Source organism: Cavia porcellus, unplaced genomic scaffold (genome assembly GCF_034190915.1).
Source record: "Cavia porcellus strain 051 isolate PalLab524CR breed Dunkin Hartley unplaced genomic scaffold, mCavPor4.1 scaffold_31, whole genome shotgun sequence".
NCBI classification, from domain to species: domain Eukaryota; kingdom Metazoa; phylum Chordata; class Mammalia; order Rodentia; family Caviidae; genus Cavia; species Cavia porcellus.
This window is the reverse complement of record NW_026947514.1, coordinates 39,293,526-39,313,065: the sequence shown is the minus strand read 5'-3', so window position 1 is coordinate 39,313,065 and position 19,540 is coordinate 39,293,526. Positions and strand designations below refer to the sequence as shown.

At 36.8% G+C, this 19,540-nt stretch overlaps 1 protein-coding gene across 1 annotated transcript in view; it reads left to right on the top strand.

The window, feature by feature from the left end:
- Positions 1-18,901, top strand: part of Syt16 (synaptotagmin 16) — a 31,481-nt gene extending 12,580 nt beyond the window's left edge. Inside the window, 2 exon segments of the mRNA XM_003472302.5 lie at positions 2,609-2,798; positions 16,913-18,901. Coding sequence (XP_003472350.2) covers positions 2,609-2,798; positions 16,913-17,226 — 504 coding nt within the window. The 3' untranslated portion in view covers positions 17,227-18,901.
- Positions 18,902-19,540: the final 639 nt, after the last annotated feature.

Sequence of the window (19,540 nt, the reverse complement as noted above, 5' to 3'; positions counted from 1 at the left end):
GATGGGACTTTAGGGGGAAGATTCTTAACAAGCATAACAGAGCAGTTTACAGCAGCAGCCCTGAACTTCAGCTATTCTGAGGGCTCCATTTATAGGATTGGTCTTCTCCCATGTGTCACATTCTCTGCCTGCTACAGAGTTTCAAGAAAAGACACCATAGCTTGTTTATGTCTAGGCAGCCCATTCATCTCATGGGTATTTCAGCTTATTTGAAAATCCCCTTTTACGATACCATGGAAAGATATTGGGAAAGCTGTGGGTCATTTATTCAAAGATGTTTACTGTCAGGTACTGTTGAGGAAAAGCCCTTGCAGAACTAAACAGGTGCTGATCCACCCTTGAGGTGCTTATGATGTAGTGGAGGGAGTTGTTAATCAGTGAATCAAAATAGGTGAGGAGAGAGAGTGACAGAGGCTACTGTTTGTTGAGTGAGGCTTGGGGAAATTACTTTGAGGTGATGTAAAAAATCTCAAGCAACTGAGGTGTGTGGAGGCTGAGGATTGCAGACCAAAGGAATGGTGCATGGAGGCGTTTGGAGGACAGGAGGGCCTTGTCATTTGTTGAAGAAGGACAAATGAAGGCTGAAGCATAGTGGTGAGAGATCTGTCCATTTGATTTCTCACAGCATCTGTGAGTCTTCAGACTTAAAATCCTGATTTCTGCCTCCCTAAATTTGTTCTGCTTGCCGGCTGTCTTCCCTGTCTTGCCTAGAGGCAATGACATCCTTTTTGTTGCTAGGGCCAAAATCTCAGAGGTTATCTATGACTTCTCTCTTTCACCTGAAAAAAAATTTATTTTACTTCAGATTTTATTTTGGCAACACTGGAAAATAATCCAGGCCTTCATACTGAGCCATAACTCTAGTTGTTTTTATCTTTTATTTTGAGACAGGGTCTCACTAAATTACAAAGCTGCCCATCTAAATTACAAAGCTGCCCATTCTGGACTTGAACTTGGGATCCTACTGGCCCAACCTCTCAGAGAGCTAGAATTAGAGACGTTTACCAACATTCCCAGCTCACACCAAGTACAGTCAGAACCTGGCTCTCTGCCCAACCGAGTTAGGCTTCTGTGGTCATTTCTTTGCTTCTGCCTTTGTGCCATCTGAACTACCCTTGATATGGAGGCCAGAAAGGGTCTGTTAAAGCATTAACCAGCCGCTATCTCACCTCTACTGACTGCCTTGCTTTTCTCAAACTCTGAGTAAAGTGTACCTGCAAACATGGAAACCAGAAGCCATGGCCACAGAGAGAAGACCTTGTACTGTAAAGCAGAGGAATAAGACTGATCATATCCGTATGTGCATATCCATATCAAGTTATGTGCTCTGTGTTAGGGGCACAGACAGATAGGGCAAATGAGAACAATCTGAAGTAAATTTTAAGATAGTAGTTCTTTTATTCATCAACTATTTGCTGAGCAGGCTTGTGTTAGTCTATGCATTGTACACTGAGGGACTTACCTGCCAGAGCCCTGTGCAATGGGACTAACAGTAGGTACAGCAATGGGAGGAGGCAAGTGGTGGATTTACCATCACAGAACCTGCTGTAGAAGCACAGGGACCAGGTGACCCTAACCTAAAAAGAAGCACGTGGATTTTTATCTCACTCATAGCAAAGTCTATAAGGCACTTTTCAAAATCACCTAGTTCTGCATTTTATAAACTTTCGATAAAAGCCTGGGACTCTTAAAGAGATGCTTATGATTTGAATAAATGGAGCTTCCCAGTAGACATGCAGAATGTTTGGCTGCTTTCATTGGTTTTATTTATTGGGTGCCAAATAAGCAGGTAACCTCCCAGCAAGGGTCCCTCCAAGCTAGGGTGATACCTATCCCTGGCCTTTAGTGACAATCAGTATGCTGATCTACCTTGTTCTCCTCCTGATGTGTCTGGTGAAAAAGCTGGTGCTCCAGAGAAGCTAGCATATGAACATAAATGACAGAAAGCTTGGGCTCTTTCCTGGGCTTATTCAGTGCTTGTTAGATTGCTGAGATCCAAAGTTCATGCATCATTTTTCTCATCGAACAGTTACAAAGGTGCTCAATGTAATTCATTTCTTTTGGAAGCAAAATTTAGAATTTGGTATATATTATACCTAACAATCTTGAGAACCTGAACTGTGCTGGTCAATATCTAATGGCCATTTCTTTTTTATCTGAGAAAGAATGCCTCCTGAATGGCCACATTCATCAAGAGTTTGCAGAGAACAGAAACAAAACTCAGGCTTGGAGTGGATGGGTTCCATAGAAACACTCAGGCACAAATTATACAGGAGGGAATTTTGGTCTATATTGAATATATTATTAGCTCTCCGTGTGTCTTGGAAGGCTTGATTTATACTAGTAATAATATCTTTGTCTGTTTTGTCTTTAGAAAGGAAATATTGAATGGAGACAGCTCTTGGAACGAATATGTCAGCTAATGATGCAGGGAATCTCATCTGTGGCTGTACTCCCCGAGCACATTGTAATTCACACTGAGTGCACTGTTAGTAATCTTTGGCAGTCATTGAGATAGGGTCACAATTTCACCAAACATAGTATTGGCTTTCTCTAAGAGACGAGTGCAGCGCAGCCCAATGGATTCTTTGTTGTTCTTCTCCTCCAGAGTGGAGAGTCTCCGCTCAGCCCATCTGCGGTTTCTCACAGCGATAGTGCTTCATCCATGCAATCGTTGTCACATGGCAGGGCACCAGAGATACTGGTGGGGCTGTGTTATAATGCCACAACGGGCCGATTATCTGTGGAAATGATCAAAGGGAGCCATTTCCGAAACCTCGCTGTTAACCGAGTGCCTGGTGAGTGTGTCTGTTCCCCCAGCTCTGATTATCCTGGAGGCAAGTAGAAGGTTGTATCTGCTTTCATCTTAATTCTTTAACTTTTACAGTAAAAATTATCTTGGTATGGCTTAGGCAAATATTCACAAAGCAATATCCCTGGATTTCTAAATGGCTTTCTATTTAATTAGCCCAAAGGCTTCTGTGGTATCTAGATGCACCTTAACATGAAATAGACTAGTTTGTGTGTCTGTATTGGTTAAAGGAAAAGAATGATGTCTTTTTAGAAACATAATATGAATGAACAGTTTAAAACTTCCGGTATGTCCCAGACTCTCAAGTGCAAAGAGGCAGAGCTCTGATTTTGGAGGGAGGCAGAATTGGGATGGAATTCCAGCTCTAGCTCTTTTACTTATCTGTTATCTTTTATGAAACTCAGTTAACTTATCCATGAGGGTGGGAAAGGAGAAGAGATCTTTATAATACTTTGTCATAGTATTATTTTGATATTTAAATCAAATGATTTATGTAAAAGGTTTAACCTAGTGCCTAGGTACTACTAGACCCTCACACATAGTGAGCATACAAGGAATGGTAATTGTTATGATGATGATGATGGAGAAGGGAGGTGGGGAGGCAGATCAGGTGAGATGCAGGACTGTCTCAGCAGAAATTGCCACTGTAGAGGTCACCACTAGAAAAAAGGAGTCAAGACATACCCCATGGTTATAACCCAGGGTTAAGCAAATCAGACTCAGTTACTGTTGCTAATTGCCTCAACTTGGGCAGTTGGGTGCTCAACATTGGAATATGCTGCTAAAAATTAGTCCACTTTATAATGATCTTACCTGTCAGCAAAGAAATCTTGAACACAGTATGCAAATGATTTTTGTCTCATATTTGCCTCTGGACCTGATGCAAATACAGTGGTACCTCAGTTAGTGAACTTAACTCATTCTATAATTCTGGAAAAGAGGCCACATTTATGTTCATGTGGGAAAGATGGTTATGGTCTTGTTTGTCACTTGATGCAGAGGTCTCAAAAAAAACCCCAAATTTTGCCAGATGCTTCTGTTTGTGAACCAAATTGTTTGCAAATAAAAGTGTTTGTGAATCACAGTGCCACTGTACTTTTAATTGTAGAAATCTAATTTGTGTATTGAACGCTAGCTGCAAGAGAATCTGAAACATGTTGTTGACTCTCTAGCCTTTCATGTAGAGGAAAAGTAAAATAGAAGTGGTTACAGTGGAGGGCAAGGGCCTGCTGGCCATAGGTCCTAAGTCTTATTAAAAGGAGGACAAAATCAACTCATGTTGTAGGTTGAAAGAGCCAACAGGGTCCGCCCTCACAGCAGCCAGGTGAGCAAATAGAAAAGGATCAATTCCTGCTATTGAGTCTGGGTTCTCATTCTTTTTTGCTCTTCACAGTGCTTCAGACTACAAAACATAAAGCATCTGTTATAAGTGGGTATCTTGTTAGTTGAGGTGTATTAAAGCCATTAGAGCAAATTAGGAGAGAAAACCTTTGAGTGGCAGCAATGACCAGATGCATGACCCACATTTTGTGTCAACACTCAGAGCCAGGTGAGAGCTATTTAGAATGCATAATAGATGCTGATTATTAATTGCACAGCTAAAATCTCTTAGCTACATATAGCTTTGTTTTCCACAATAGCTCTGAATTTACTAAAGATCAGCATTTACTACTCTTTTTGAGCTTTTGCCAATCTTTTTTCCTATCCTTCTGGAGTATGGTAAGGTCTAAACAATTTTTTAGGAGATAAAATGCCTAGCAGTGGTGGAGCTAAAGTGCCTAATGAAGATGGTATTCACACAGACATGATCTATTCAGGCCAAGATGTAAAGCACTACTTTGTGTTCTGGGTAGTAGCAGCCAATACAGGGCACTGAATCAAGCAGAGGCTGATAAACTAAAATGTAAATTTAGGCTCCTTAGTTACTAAACTGTGAGTTAGTAAACTGCTCTGAATCTGTTTCCTCATCTGTAAAATGAGGGGAGGGCCTTAAGAATATACGCTTTATAGGAAGGGATATTACAACTAAAACTGTGACTCTGAGGGCAGTACTACTGTACCTTCCCAAATTTCTATACAAAAGAAAATTCTTGTAACAAATATTCAAAATTGTGCAGGAGAAAAAGGCAAGTTCTAATTTAGAAGTTGATTTGATTCCAGAAGTTTAAGTCAGTGTGGCATTTAGTACATGATTTGTCATAGACAGAGTGTTGCAATGTAACCTACAATATAATCGACACACTGTATCTTTGCAACTGAAGTATTAGAAAACAATGCTGTTGTGTAGATACTAATTAAAACAGAAATCCAGTACTGCAGACAAAAGTTTTTTTGTGTGTTCAAAATGCTGGTACTTGAGGAAAAGCCAGTTTAATTAGGAGGGTATGAGAAAGTAGAAAGTTTCTTTGTGGTGCTTCTCAAAGGGACCTCTTGGTACGTTCAGGAGTCATAGTTGTGGTGGCATCGGTTTTTCATTATGGCTTGCCTCATTATCACACTAGAACTGCTTTGACAGTTATCAGGCAAGCTCAGGATACATTTTTAGCTCCCATATGGAAGAGAATAAGAGTTTTATGAGGTAAATGAGCAGAGCTGAAAGAAGGGGGGGCGGGATAAAAGAGAGCCAGGAGATGAATGGATCTGTGCGTGGGGAATAGTGGCGGAAGCAATGCCAAATGTGCTGCTCCCCAGGGAGGTGGGGGAGTGCAGCAGAGTTCCGTGTCAGAGCTCAGCCCAGGGCTGCCAAGAAGGGACAGGCATCTGAGCAATGTGAGCAAGGGTCACCACTGTTTCAGATTCTCAGCTTAAGAATAGAGCAGGTACATTACTAGGGTTATGATCATGGAAAGAATGGTGCTCAGGAAGGAAATGTGCAAAGGAAAATACGTTGAACCTGTCTACTGGAAACATCCACTGTCTAGCGTTACAGTTTTGCACCTTGCTAGAAACAGAGACAAAGGCTGAGGTTTAAGGTTGACAGTCTTTTGCCTAAGACTGTTTCCTGAAAGAAATGATAACTTTGAACTTGCCTACTTGACCCAGATGATTGTTTTAGTATTTTAAGATTTTCTCCCTAAGTAAGTTAGAGGTGTTAGACAAACACTAGATGAAGTTCTTACCTTCTTAGTGTCTTAGAAAAAACAAACCACTAAGATGTGACTCCCACTCCTAGCCACCCCTGAGGTGAAATGCTTAGGAAAAACAGTTGGGTGGTGTGGGTTTTACTCTAATAGGGAGAAGCTGATGGGGCCTATGGCGAAGTTTCCACTAGCACCAACCATCTCTCTACTACACCCTCTGTCTAGTCTCCTCACAGACTGGCTGAAGTTAAAAAGGCTGTTGAGGATGTGAAGAATACATTTTTGGTGTGAGTAAAAAATGGAACAACCACTTTGGGGAAAAGATTAGGTACTTTCTTGTACAATAATAAAACATGCACTGAGAATCTAGAAGTTCCATTCTTAGGCACTGACCCATAAGTCAAAAACACTTCTTGTACAAGAATATTTATAGCATCTTTATTCATAGTGGCAAAAAACAAAAGAGTGTCCACTGGAAAATTATGTATTTATATAAAGGAATACTATTCAGCAATAAAAACAAAATGAATTTAGGCATTCAGCAACATGGAAGAATCTCAAAACCTAACTGAGGGCCCACTTCACAATTCCTTTGATGTAGAATTTAAAACAGGCAAAGATAATCTATAGCAGAAAAAAGCAGAGGAGTAGTTGCCTCCAAAATGGTATCTGTGCCAAGAAGTACTTTGGAGGGATGTGAGGCAATGTTTTGGAGAGAGGGAAATGTTCCCTGTCTTGGCAGCATTGTGGCCAGTGAGCTCAGAGGCTTTTGTGACTGACAGTATAGGGTTTTTTTTTTTTTTTACATTGGTGTGACACTTTAAGATCTAATATATAGATCTGACTTTTCCTTGAATAGGATAAAAGAGTAACAAGTAACTGACACTGAGGGCATCTCCTGTCACATCCTCTTTAAACCACATCTATCTCAAACAAAAGTGTGTGTGGGTCATGTTTTCTACTCCAATTTTAAGCTTTTTCTCTACTTATCTAATGTAGATAGTAGATCTGTCAATCAATCACTCAGTCATCTTTTGGTCATTATAACATGTTATAAAATGATACATTTTTTTCAGTCACATAAGTGAAGTAGGGAAGTTAAAGACAATTTAAAAATTACTGGCACTAGCCTATTCATAATTCATATTTAAATGAGGCAACATCATGAAGTAATCTTAGCTCAAATCAAATAACAATTTGCCAAACACTATTGTAATCATTTTCAAGGTATATCTCCCTTAGCATGCACGGTCAGTGTCCAGAATCACTATTATTGCTGTCAAGAGGGAACAGGCTACTTTCCAAATCTGCCAGTGGCAAAGGGTGCCCTCTAGGTCTGCACACGGCTGATGGGCTGGGATAAAGGAGTGTGATTTGTGGTTTCTGGCAGACATCTGACATGCTGATGTCCATCTGCAAATGCTTTTGAAAAGATTATCCATAAGAGTTAGAAAATGTTCCTAACTTCTGGATTTGGCTTCACGAGAAAGCCAACCACAATTATCAGCATTGTTCTGTTCTTATCCCAGGCCTGCCACCCAGTTACGGTGGTATTTTGACATTTGAGTTAACCACTCCGAACTTAATTTCCTTCTCTATTAAGTGGGGTTGACAAGGGAATAGTAAGGGCACATGTGCTATGTTTAAAAAGTTAGCTGTGGCAGGTTCTCCTTCTCCATCTCTTTCTTTGTTATGCTTCCTTCTCCTGTGTCCCTGAGCTGTGTATATATATACACTTATAAGGGACCTTGTCAAAAGCTATCATTAAGATGTCCCCTTCAGTTAAAAACAACGAGTTCCTCTGGTTCTCAGCGTGTGCACGATTAGCTGCACGTGATAATTAAATCTCAAATGATAATACTTAACAGCATCAGTTATTAACCTTGTTAGGCAATCACAACAGCAGGGTCTAAAGAAAGAAAACTAAAAAATCAAATGGAGCTGCCTCCTATTCACCGTAAGTGGGATGCTAAGGATGGTTTCTACAAATGTAGTGCAAAGAAAAAGTACTTAACAAAAATGAACACACACAGAGTACACAACCTTTTTCTATAATTATGGTCCAATTTCCAGTTAAGTACAATGTATTAGAAGCCCTTGTGTGCTTCTAATTATGTCCAGTTCATACAGAGGTTTAGATTTAGCACTAATTTATTGAGTGCATATGTGCTATTTCTTTCTTATAGCATCATTTAATTATCCCAATGAAATCAAAATTAGATAGGAAATCTTAAAAGCAATAGGAAAAAATGCAATTACCACAGTGTTTGAATTATGTCTGAACAAAGATTAAAATATGTGCATATGCTTGCATGTGTACAAGTGTGTATGTTACTAGGGATTCAACCCAGGAGTACTGTACCACTGGGCTATATACCTGGCTCTTTTTATTTTTTACTTTTCAACAAGGTCTTACTATATGGCCCAGGCTGGCCTTGAACTTGCAGTTTTCCTGCTTTAGCCTCCCAAGTAGCTGGGATTATAGATGTGTACCATGAAAAGTGACTCTGAGTGAAGATATTTTCAGCTGGGTATGGTGGCATATACCTATATTCTGAATGCTTTCAGAAGCTGAGGTAGCATAAATTCAAGCCCTTCTGAACAACTTAGTGAGACCTTATCTCAGAATTTTAAAAAGGCTGGAGATGTAGCTCAGTGTGAAGGCCTTGGGTTCAACCCCCAGGACCACAATCAACTGAAATATAGTTATCTACAGAGAACAAGAGCAGGTAGGGGAGGGTCTCCACAAGGTAATGCACAGTATCTTTGTGTTTCAAAAGACAGAAGAGTAACTAGGAAACCCCATAAAGTGTGGAAAGTATGCAAATCCTATTTTCAAAAAGGGATTAATATCTACAATAAACACTAAAACTCAGTTTTAGAGAGTAAGTAACTAAATTTTAAAATGTGAAAAGAATTTAGGTATGTGTTTTTCTAAGTAAGATACAGAAATGGCCATGAAGAGTGATAGGACAGTGGAACAGTGATACCAAACTCGTGAGAGGCACACACTCAGCACTTTGTTAGTCAGTATAGGAAAAACAAAGATATTTCTACTAAGTTTGAGTCACTGAAGGAGCATTATTTAACATGTGCCAGCATGGAAGAAATTGAAATTAAGAAGTAATGAGATACATAAAAGGAAGAATGAACAAAAAAATTGGTAAACATGGAAACAGAAGCTTGCATGATTTGTATTAAACAAAATTAGGAACTGTAGTAAAAATGACTAACGTTGGGAGCAATACAAAGTAGAAGTGAAATTCTAGGCAGATATAACATGAAGAACGGGGACAGAAGGTGAAAAGCAGAGTTCTAATGGGCTTATTTGCTCAGGAGGAGGATGGAGACGGCCACGTGTGGTTCAGTGAGTTTTTACAAGGATGCCAAGACAAATCATTGGGTGAAGGGATGGTTTTATTTTTTTTAAGTGCTATTAGGAAACCTGGATGTCAGCATAACAACCAAAAATAAAATAAAATAAAATAAAATAAAATAAAATAAAATAAAATAAAATAAAATAAAATGCAGTTGGCCCATAGCTAACATTGTGCTTAAAAATCTCTTAAAATGGATCAAATGCCTAAATGTAAGGTTTAAAATAGAACAACTTTTGAAGAAAATATACAGCAAAATCTTCACATTGGAGTTGGTAACTACTTTTAGAATTGACACCAATGGCCTGCCATCCAGTAAAATAAGACAAATTCGACTTTGTACAAAAGACTTTGTGTATTGGAAGAGAGCAGAGCAACTAAGCAACCCATAAAATGGGGAAATGTTACAAATCGTATTTCTGAGGATAGATTAATATCCAGAATATGTGGAGAACTCCTAAAACTTAGTCACAGAAAATGAAACTATCTGATTTTAAAATGGGCAAAGAATTTGAAGATACATTTCTCCAAAGAAGATAAACAAATGAACATCAGGGATGTTCAAATATGCTCAACACCACGAGTTCTCAGGAGAATGAAAATCAAAGTTTCAATAAAATATCACCTCACGTTCATTGGGATGGTGACTTTCAAGAAGAAAACCTCCCCAAATTACCAATATTACTGTGTGGAGAAATTAAAAAATTGAAGCCCCGCATATTGCAGTGGAAATGAAGAGTGATATTGTTGCTATAAAAACCTTATGGAGGGGGCTGGGGGTTTAGCTCAGCGGCATAAGCGCCTGCCTTGCAAGCAGGCAGCCGTGAGTTCGATCCCTGGTACCGATAAAAATGAAAAAGACCAAAAAAAAAAAAAAACCTTATGGAGGTTCTTTTTAAAAGACAGAATTATCATATGAGTGAACCATTCTATTTGTGGCTGTGTACCCAAAGGAATTGAAAGCAGGATCTGGAGAATATATTTATGCAATCATTTTCATAGCACTATTACTCAGATAGTTAAAACATGAAGCAATCGAAATGTTCATTGATGGATAAATAAAATGTATTATATATTCATAATGAATACTATTAGCTCTAGAAAGCAAAGAAATTCTGACATACCCATTTGTATAAGGTACTTACAGTAGTAAACATCACAGGGACATATAGAATGATGGTTGCCAGACATATAGAATGAGAAGAGAGGAAAATAGGTGGCATTTGAAGCTTGCAGTATTCTAGTTTTTACAAGATGAAAAGAATTCAGAAGATAGTTGATGGTGATGATCACACAGTACAAGTGTCTTTAATACCACTGAACTGTACACTTGAAATGATTAAAATGGCAAATTTTGTGATATATATATATATATATATTTCAATAGTTTTTAAATGGGCAAATATATTAGAGAATATCAGTAAATACTATAAAACCAGGTAGTAAATACAAGAATTGGTGAAATGCTTATTTATACTGGTGCAATGCTGCAAGAAAAAAAGATCAAAATTATAAACCTGAAGAGAGTGTACATGTTGGAGGAAGCACTGTAGGAGGATCTTTGTATTTTTTTCTTGATTTTTTCATAAACCTAAAACTGCTCTAAAAATAAAGACTATTAAAAATGAAAGGTTATAAAAGATATGTTGATTAATTTGGTATTAAATCAAGTATACATGCTAACAGTTTAATCTAATTTATAAACCAAGAGAGAAAAAAATCCAATAGAAAATAGAATACTTTAAACGCATACAAAATGAAAAATACGTAGCATAAATCAAAACAATAAATATAAATAACATGTCAATATTCATAGTAAGTATAATGGTACAAAAACTGCTATGTAAAAATAGATGTAAGACTACACTACTACTTCTCTCCTATCTGAGCTCTCCCTTTCCCCTTTCTTCATCGTCCTTTACACACCTTGGTGTACTTCATTCATACCGGACTCTGAGTTTCATAATACATAAGAAAAAAAGCCACTAATTACCAACCAATCTTAGCTTATGAATGCAAGAATGATTTAATATTAGGAAAATCTGGTAGTTTAACTCACATATTAACTGATTTATGAGAAAACATATATGCAAACAGAAGCTTTAGATAAAATTTCACTATTTATTAATGGTAAAAACAGTTTTTAGCAGATATATAATAAAGGCTGGGCTAATGTATACTCTGCTGTAATGCTTTGATATGTAAACCCTGCATTCTTATTGGCTTAATTCAGCAAAAATGCTTTTCAACCTGATTTTGTGACATTTGCGTGACTTTCCTCTGAGTTCAGAGTAAAGCAGACAGATTTTTTGCCATTTAATGAGCCAAAAATATTGCATTCAAAACGTGACCTCTATTGTTACCCTCAAAGGACAAAAGATATCTTGGGATATTTCTTGCTTAGGTAGGAATGGTTGAATACAAGGTGATACTACCTGTCACATTCCGTGGTTCAGAGCTCAGCTCAGTGGCCCAATGGAACTCAAATCTGCAGAGAAGGCTACACCCTTAATTAGAATTTGACCTGAATTAACAGTCACATATTTATTTAAGGAAGTCTAGTAGGTGTTTGCTACTCAGAGACTTTTAGAATTCATCTCTTACTTAAAATCTGGAAGCAATTATCTTTTCAAGTAAAAAAAAAATCTGAATTTTCTCTTTTTCTTTGCATATTGGTCTATTCTTTTTTTTTTCCAATCAATTCTTTCCAAGTTTACCTCTCCCTTTCTTACCCAAAGAGAAACCAGTAACACTGAATATACAATTCCAAATTCTCCTTTTAAAATCTATTTCCCTACAGCAACAAACTCATTAGGCATATGTTCTTCCTTCCAAGTTATAGCAGATGGCAGTTTTACCATCCCAAGATAACGATTACAGATTTCTGTTCAGTCCTCTGATATTAGTTTCTTTTTTATCTGGCACACAACTTTTAGGCGTGTCTCCTGCTTAGGTTTCTGTTTTCTTCTTCTCCTTTTTTCCCTTTTTTTATGAGGGCAGCATTCCAACTGAGGTTGAAAGCTACTGTATTAGATTTTTGTTAGGAAAATAGAAAATATTATAGGTATCCTGTGTCAAAAGTTGTTTAGAATAGGTTCAAAGCTTGGAAACTCAGGGAATAAAGATTGGGAAGACTGCTTTCTGGAAATCCAGAAGCACAGGCATCGTAGGGAAGATGCCCTTAAGATCTGAAGTGTGTGCAGAGAGAAGGGTTATTCTCAAGGATTTTTGATACTACGGAAGTGATTCTTTCACTGTCATCTACAGATACCTGCACATGCCTGCAGCTGGTTCATGGGCATTCATCATGGCTTCCCTTTCCTCTGACTTCCCTACGGTACACAGGTAGCTTTTGTTAGTGGAGTCTAACTAAAAGCATACCGTCAAGATATAATGAGAGCATACCTTAAGGCTTTATGCCCTTCATATAGGAAAGAGCTTACAAAGGCGGGACTGGTATTGAATATTAACTGATATGTGCAACAAAAGGGAATTATCTTTGATAGTGGATAATTCAGTGGAATAAAAAAAGAAATTAAAAAAACTAAAGCTTGAGAAAATGAAACTATCATTATCTGGACTTGCAGGAAGATGGCTGAGTGCTGAGTAGCTGAGAAAGAGCCTCCTTGGAACCCAGAAAGAATCTGAAGCGAGCATTGAAAATCTATCTTCATTAAAAATATAAGAAAAAAATGTAAATTTAGGCTAATCTTATAGAAAACCATTTGTATTCTACTGTACTCAAAGGAATTAGAAAATAGAGTTTCAGACCATTTCTATATCTAAGATACCAAAAGGTATTATTAATAAAAAAGAAGTAAATGAATTTTAGGAAACAAGGAAAAAACCTTTTGAAAAACAAAATGAAACTGAGTTAATAGTTATACCATGTTCATTGATGAAAACTTTCCATATTGTGAGAACAATAACTTTTCCCAAATTAATCCATATATCCAATACAATCCTGATAAAATTTCCAGTAGTGGTTTTTAATATTTTGGTTTGTTTTTTACAGAACTTCACAAACTAATTCTAAAATTCACATAGGGATTATTATGCTAAGATATATTATAAAATGATGATAATAAGTATTATCAGGTTTAAAGAAAAATATTCAAACCTGAATGCTTGGTATCTGAAAGACATTACCTCCTCAACAGGGAGATAAGGAACAGTGCTTTCCATATAGTAATTAGATATTTATCTCACAATACATGGAAAGGTCATTCCAGCTAGATTAAAGATCAAATGTAAAAAGGAATTCTTATGATGCATAGAAGAAAATATGAGAGACCACTGAGCTTGAATAGGGTTTTTTAACTGTAGAAAAAAGTATCCACTGAAAATAAAGGCTTTGATAAACCTGATAAACAGGCATGGAAAAGATATTATCAATAAATACAGTTAGCAATGATTTTGCATCTAGTGCACAGATTTTGTGAAGTGCCTAAAATCCACTCATGTATATCATGGAGAAAATTTGAGCATCAGTATAATTCAAATAAAGAAAAATATTCACTAGAGTCTCTTCAGTTCTTGGTTACTATGAACAAATGTCCAGCAATTAAGAGAATGACTGAGAATGTTGTAATTTACTAATACATTGGAATGGCAGATAAATGGACCACACGTTTACATACATAAAGGCAATACTAAAAAATTTAATGCTGAATGAAAACCAGCAAACTTCAAGAAGACATACAATGTTGAATATTTTAATGTACAAAATAGTGCTGATATATTTTTGCTGGGTTTATATACGTCTACAAATGCGGTAAAGATCTAAAAAGAGAAATGAAAGTGAACTTCAAATCTAAGACAATTTGAACATGTTCAGGAAGTATACACAAGGGTCTTCAGTTATGTTTATTTCTTGAAAATCAAGTGAAGAAAATTAAAGGTTAGTAGAAAGTATGACAAACAATACTCAACTACACAGATTGGTATGTATGACATTGTTCATTATTCTCTTATATATGCTTAGAATGTTTTGTGACTTATCAATAAATTAAAAGGGCTAGAAATGTTAAATGCCCAACTGCCCAGAAACTCAGAATGTATTGTACCCTAACTCTAGAGACTGAGTCTGTAATACAGTTGGTAAAACATTGTGCTGTGCATGAGTGAGCATTTTGTGTGTCCTTTGTTTCTAACCATAGAGTACCATGTTCTTTCTCAAAATTGCCTTCTGAATTCCAAATAACATCTTTTTATGACATGATAAATTGGGAATTATATACTACTGTGAATGTTTTGGTACATGTGACATCTTCCTTTATTATGAGATAAGTGACCAATAATGCAGTTGACAGGACTATTAAGGAATTATGACCCATTTGGCCTTTTGATAATGGTCTGAGTTACTAAAGATACTGTAAAAACTTTCTGAATCATTAACAGAAGATGAAATATTATTCCATATTGCTTTATAGCCACTGTTATCAATTTCTAAATAATTAAGACAAAGCTTATTTAAATTAGAAATTCATTTAATTGAACTCTTTCATTATCCATTCGAATGGGTGCTCTTTGGAGTAAGTCACTGAATCCCAAAAGACCCTGTCATGCACTGTTACTATACCACACTAGCAGGATTTCACAGGCATTGACTTTGTCCTGGATGTTAATAAATACATTATTGTGGTATTGAAAACTTTCCTTTTCAAAGTAGAATAATTAGTTATATTTCCCTTTTTTTGATCAAGTGTCTGACTGGATTGCTTACAAAATTATTTTGTTTTATACATATAAAATCCAAACTTGGTGATGGTTGTTTGGCAGTAAGTGGCTTAACTCGTAATTTAAAAAAAAAAAAAATTTTTGCCACAGGAGAAAACCTGAAAATACTCTTTGTGAAATGAGCATTGCTTTGTTTGCAAGATTAGCTCAATTCCTATTGCTAAGACTAGCAGCAGACTTGCTGGAGCAGTCTGGTGTTTAGATTAAAATTTTCCTTTGGAAATCATGAAGCTGTACAACCCCGAAAGCACAAATTCAATTCCCCGTTGTTGGTTTTCTGACAGCTTTGTTCATAGAAGAGTTTGAAGAACAGAGCCTTGTTTCTGAGACAGAGACGTGTTTTCACACCTGAAGTGCAATTTCACACCTTGTGTTTCTCAGCAGATAAGTGCATAAAATAATGCATCAAACTGGAATAGAAAAAGATCAACATACAAAGAAAACTGCAGGTTGTAATTTGTTTCCTACCTTACAGTGCTCTTGGAGGGAAAGGTAAATTACAGAGACCTGGATTTACATTTTAAGAACTCTTACTGATTGTTAGATGGAGAAGTGATCTGTAAATGCTAATCACTTGCTGCTTGCATTGAACAGAATGAATTCAGGAAACACCCAAACATTTTTTTTTTTTTTTAAAGAATGGAATACACTTCAGTTAGGAGTAAAAGTTGTAGTTCAGAAAAACATTTTTAATTACATTACATCTTTTTAAAAATAAAATATAATTGGGGAGATAGTTTTCTTTGTAAAGATCCACTCAGGAATTTTAGTGAAAGTTCACTATATTTTCCAAATTTGGATATTTTCTTTCCTTTCTATTAACTGTGAATATTTTTTACTTTATATTAATAACTAAAAACATGACATTCATCACTATTTTGTAGTGTTCTTGTGCAAGGATTATAAATTAAGTTTAGCTTTGTTTTGTGAGTTTGAAATCTTGAAGACCAAAGAATAAAGAAGGTTGAGCTTCCTGATTAATTAGGAATATTCAGTACAAAATATTTGTTGAAGGTCTAACACTTTAGTCAGTAGGCCAGTCATAGATGTTCAGTGATGAGCAAGACAGTCCCTCTGTTTACCACTGGGAACTGCCAGTCCTTGCAGTTAAATGGGGCAAGCTCTGATGGAAAAGATGGTAAGTGCCAAGATAGTTTTGAAATGAATTTGGTTGAAGGCAATTGGAGGGTTACATGGACCATAGCTGGTAGGAGAAAGGTCAGGAAGATCTTCCACAAATGGTGGCATCCTAACTGCACTTAATTAATAGAAGTCATGGACGGATATCAGAATGCATTTAATTAATAGAGGTCATTGACAGTGAGTATCTGTGGAGATGCAAAGATGTAGTAATCACCCACCCAGAAGGGAAAGAGACGGAAATCAGGTGGGCTGGAGTGAGTGAGACGGTCCAAGTATATGTGGAGGGTCCAAAGAGAGTCTAATTTAGACATAAACATTTGGCTGTGAAAAGGATAGACAGACATACAGATAGATAGATAGATAGATAGATAGATAGATAGATAGACAGATAGATAGAATGAATATTCTGTGCCTATCTTGCCCTACACATGAACTGTGGATGGAGGTATGTCTATGTTCACAGACACCATTTCACATACAACTGCACATGTGCATAAATACCCCATGCAAATAGAGGTTCTGATGACCATCAGCAATGTGTCAGAGTGTGCATTCCTAGAAACTTTAGATATTCAAGGTAATAATGGTTTCTTTAATAATTCATGAAAAGCGTGCTTGCCCAACAGCAAAGATAGGCCTAAGGAAACCACTCAATATGTTGAAAAGAGAAATTTGCATCTCATGTAAATATTACAACTAAACTAGCAAACAGAAAGCACTGATGTTTTCTAACCTCCTTCCTTGTTTTGCTCTTGCCATAGATACATATGGAAAACTCTTCCTCCTCGATTCTGTGGGTCAAGAGATGTACCGTTGCAAGACATCCCTTCGACGTGGTCAGCCCAATCCCATGTACAAGGAGACTTTTGTTTTCCAGGTGGCCCTCTTCCAGCTCTCTGATGTCACCCTGATGATTTCCATTTATAGCAGACGTACTATGAAGTGTAAAGAAATGATTGGCTGGATTGCTTTGGGGAAGAACAGCAGTGGAGAGGAGGAGCGAGATCACTGGGAAGAAATGAAGGAAATCAAAGGACAGCAAGTGTGCAGGTGGCACACATTACTGGAGTCCTAGATTGGTCACCTGGTGTTCATATGTTATGTGTGCATTGGTCTCCTGTATTTCTGGCTGTTGACACCAAGTCAGTGCATCCCAGAAAGCTTTTTAGGTTTTCAAATAGAGATTTTACTAACCCTAAGACATTCTGAGTGGGAGTCTAGGTTTCTGAACAGTTGGATCTAGATTTAAGTATTATAATAAAACACTCAGCTAAGTGTACAGTATGGAAAATATTGCCATCATGGAGCCCACTGATGAAGAGTAAATTTGTACTAATGTATTATTGAGTTTGGATTCACATGATGGGATGAAGCTTCTCTTACTGTTCTCTGTTTCTTGGAAAATAACCTGAGATTTCAAGGGAGCTGTTAAATGTTACTATTTGCAATCACTTAGGTGTATGTTGGAATTTTCTCAGTACAAAAAAATTACAAAGTACAAAAATGAATCAGATGCTAAGGCTCATGGAAAAATGCAACTGTAATCTTATTTCATATTTCTCTCTTTAGCAAAAACCTGTTTACCTAAAAAATAAATGTTCTAAGTTGTGCTTATAAAATAAATTTGTATTAATCATGTACCTCTTTTATCTCACTTGTATATTATGGTTTCTATGAGACTTGGTTATATTAATCATTTTTCAGCTGGAAAACCCTGAAAAACTACTGTTGTAAAGTTTATCTCCATTTTCACATGTAAGATTTCAAACGTGTAATTTTAGGCTTTTATGCCATCTTTCCCATCTAGTAAATTCCTAAGGATTGAGAAAAGAACCAAAAAATACGTTTTTCTGAATCTGGTGTTTTTTGGATTATACTTTTTCTGTAATCAGTGCTCATACATATACTTTGAAGACATTCCTGCGTGTAAAACATGCTCATTTTTATGCAGCATTTTCTGCCATGAGAGCATATGAAATTGCACACAGTGGGTCTTTTCTTTTTAAAAGATTTGATTGACTCTTGAAGATGAGCATCTGAGCATCTGTGAATGAAGAGATATTTTCAGCTTATATGAAATGACTTTTTTTAGCATTTGAAGTTTCTATATCTGGTATTTATCATGGCATCTACAACAACATATATTAGTTGTTACTTACATTCTAGGCACGTGCTAGTCAGAAAAGTGATCAGATATGGTTATGAGCATGGAATTTTACTTACGACTGACTTTTACATATTTATGCAGTGCATGTTTATTTTTTTATTCCTACATTTTAGTTCTTAATATCAATTACTTTAAATTGGCAGTAATAAAAAAATACATTTAACCTTATGTCCAACAAGCAGCTTTTCTGAGCAATTGCTCAGTGGCTTATTTTTAGCTTTTTTATGTTTCATTGTTGACTTTTTCCTGTCTGTGTGAAGAGTGATAGCTAGTGATGGATGTATACCGTCAAAAACACATAACTCCTCCTCAGCTCTACATTTTGACAGATTGTAAGCGTAGGATGTAACACTTGAAGAACATATTTATTCCTTTCAGCATGTAATGGTTATCCTGACAAAACCAGAGTAGAGCACCAGATAACTCTACTGTGACTACAAGGTTCAACCTTTGAAAGAAATAATTTTGTATGAAAAAGTCAGAATTTGCAAAATAAATTACTGTATTTCTTTTCAGGTCATGGATACTTCGTATACACTACCACTCAGTTGTTGGGACTGAGTAATAAAGCCATGCTCCTTTGGGTGTTTACTCCACCTTTCTTTGGGAGACCTCAAAGTGCTTTTCCAACATCATATCCATTAACTGCCGAGTGGTCTTTGCGGGGTGGCTATGCCACTGAGTAGAACTGAGAGCGATTGATTAAGCAGCAGCACAAAGAACTGGCTTTTCACATCCCTTACTCTCTTTATGCCTTGTGTTTAAAGGGAAGTGGAGCAGCCTCGTTATGCCTTCCTTTATGCAGGAGCATAATAGCAGCATTCACTTTAAAATTTACATTTGAAAAAAAAAAAACTATATTGTAGAGGCAGCCTTAGATTTTCCCCTACATATTTTCCTGCTGTTCAGGTTTCTGTATTCCTGGTTTTGTGGTACTCAGTAATCACCTCTGCTTCACTTTATGCCCCCTTAAGCCACTCATTTTAAGGTTTTCTACTGGTGTTGTGAAGATATCCTTGTGGACTTGATCTGCTTTTCATAGTTGCTTATGATGCAGTTTATAGCAATGTGCAGCACACTAAGGGAAAAGATGCCCCCCAAATCATTTTTTAATCCTCATGATTTTTCTGTGTGAGTGCTACTCACCATATACGACACGTGTACATCTTGGATATACAGCAAGGTTCAGTCTCAGCTGATTGTATAAGCACAAAATCCTAAA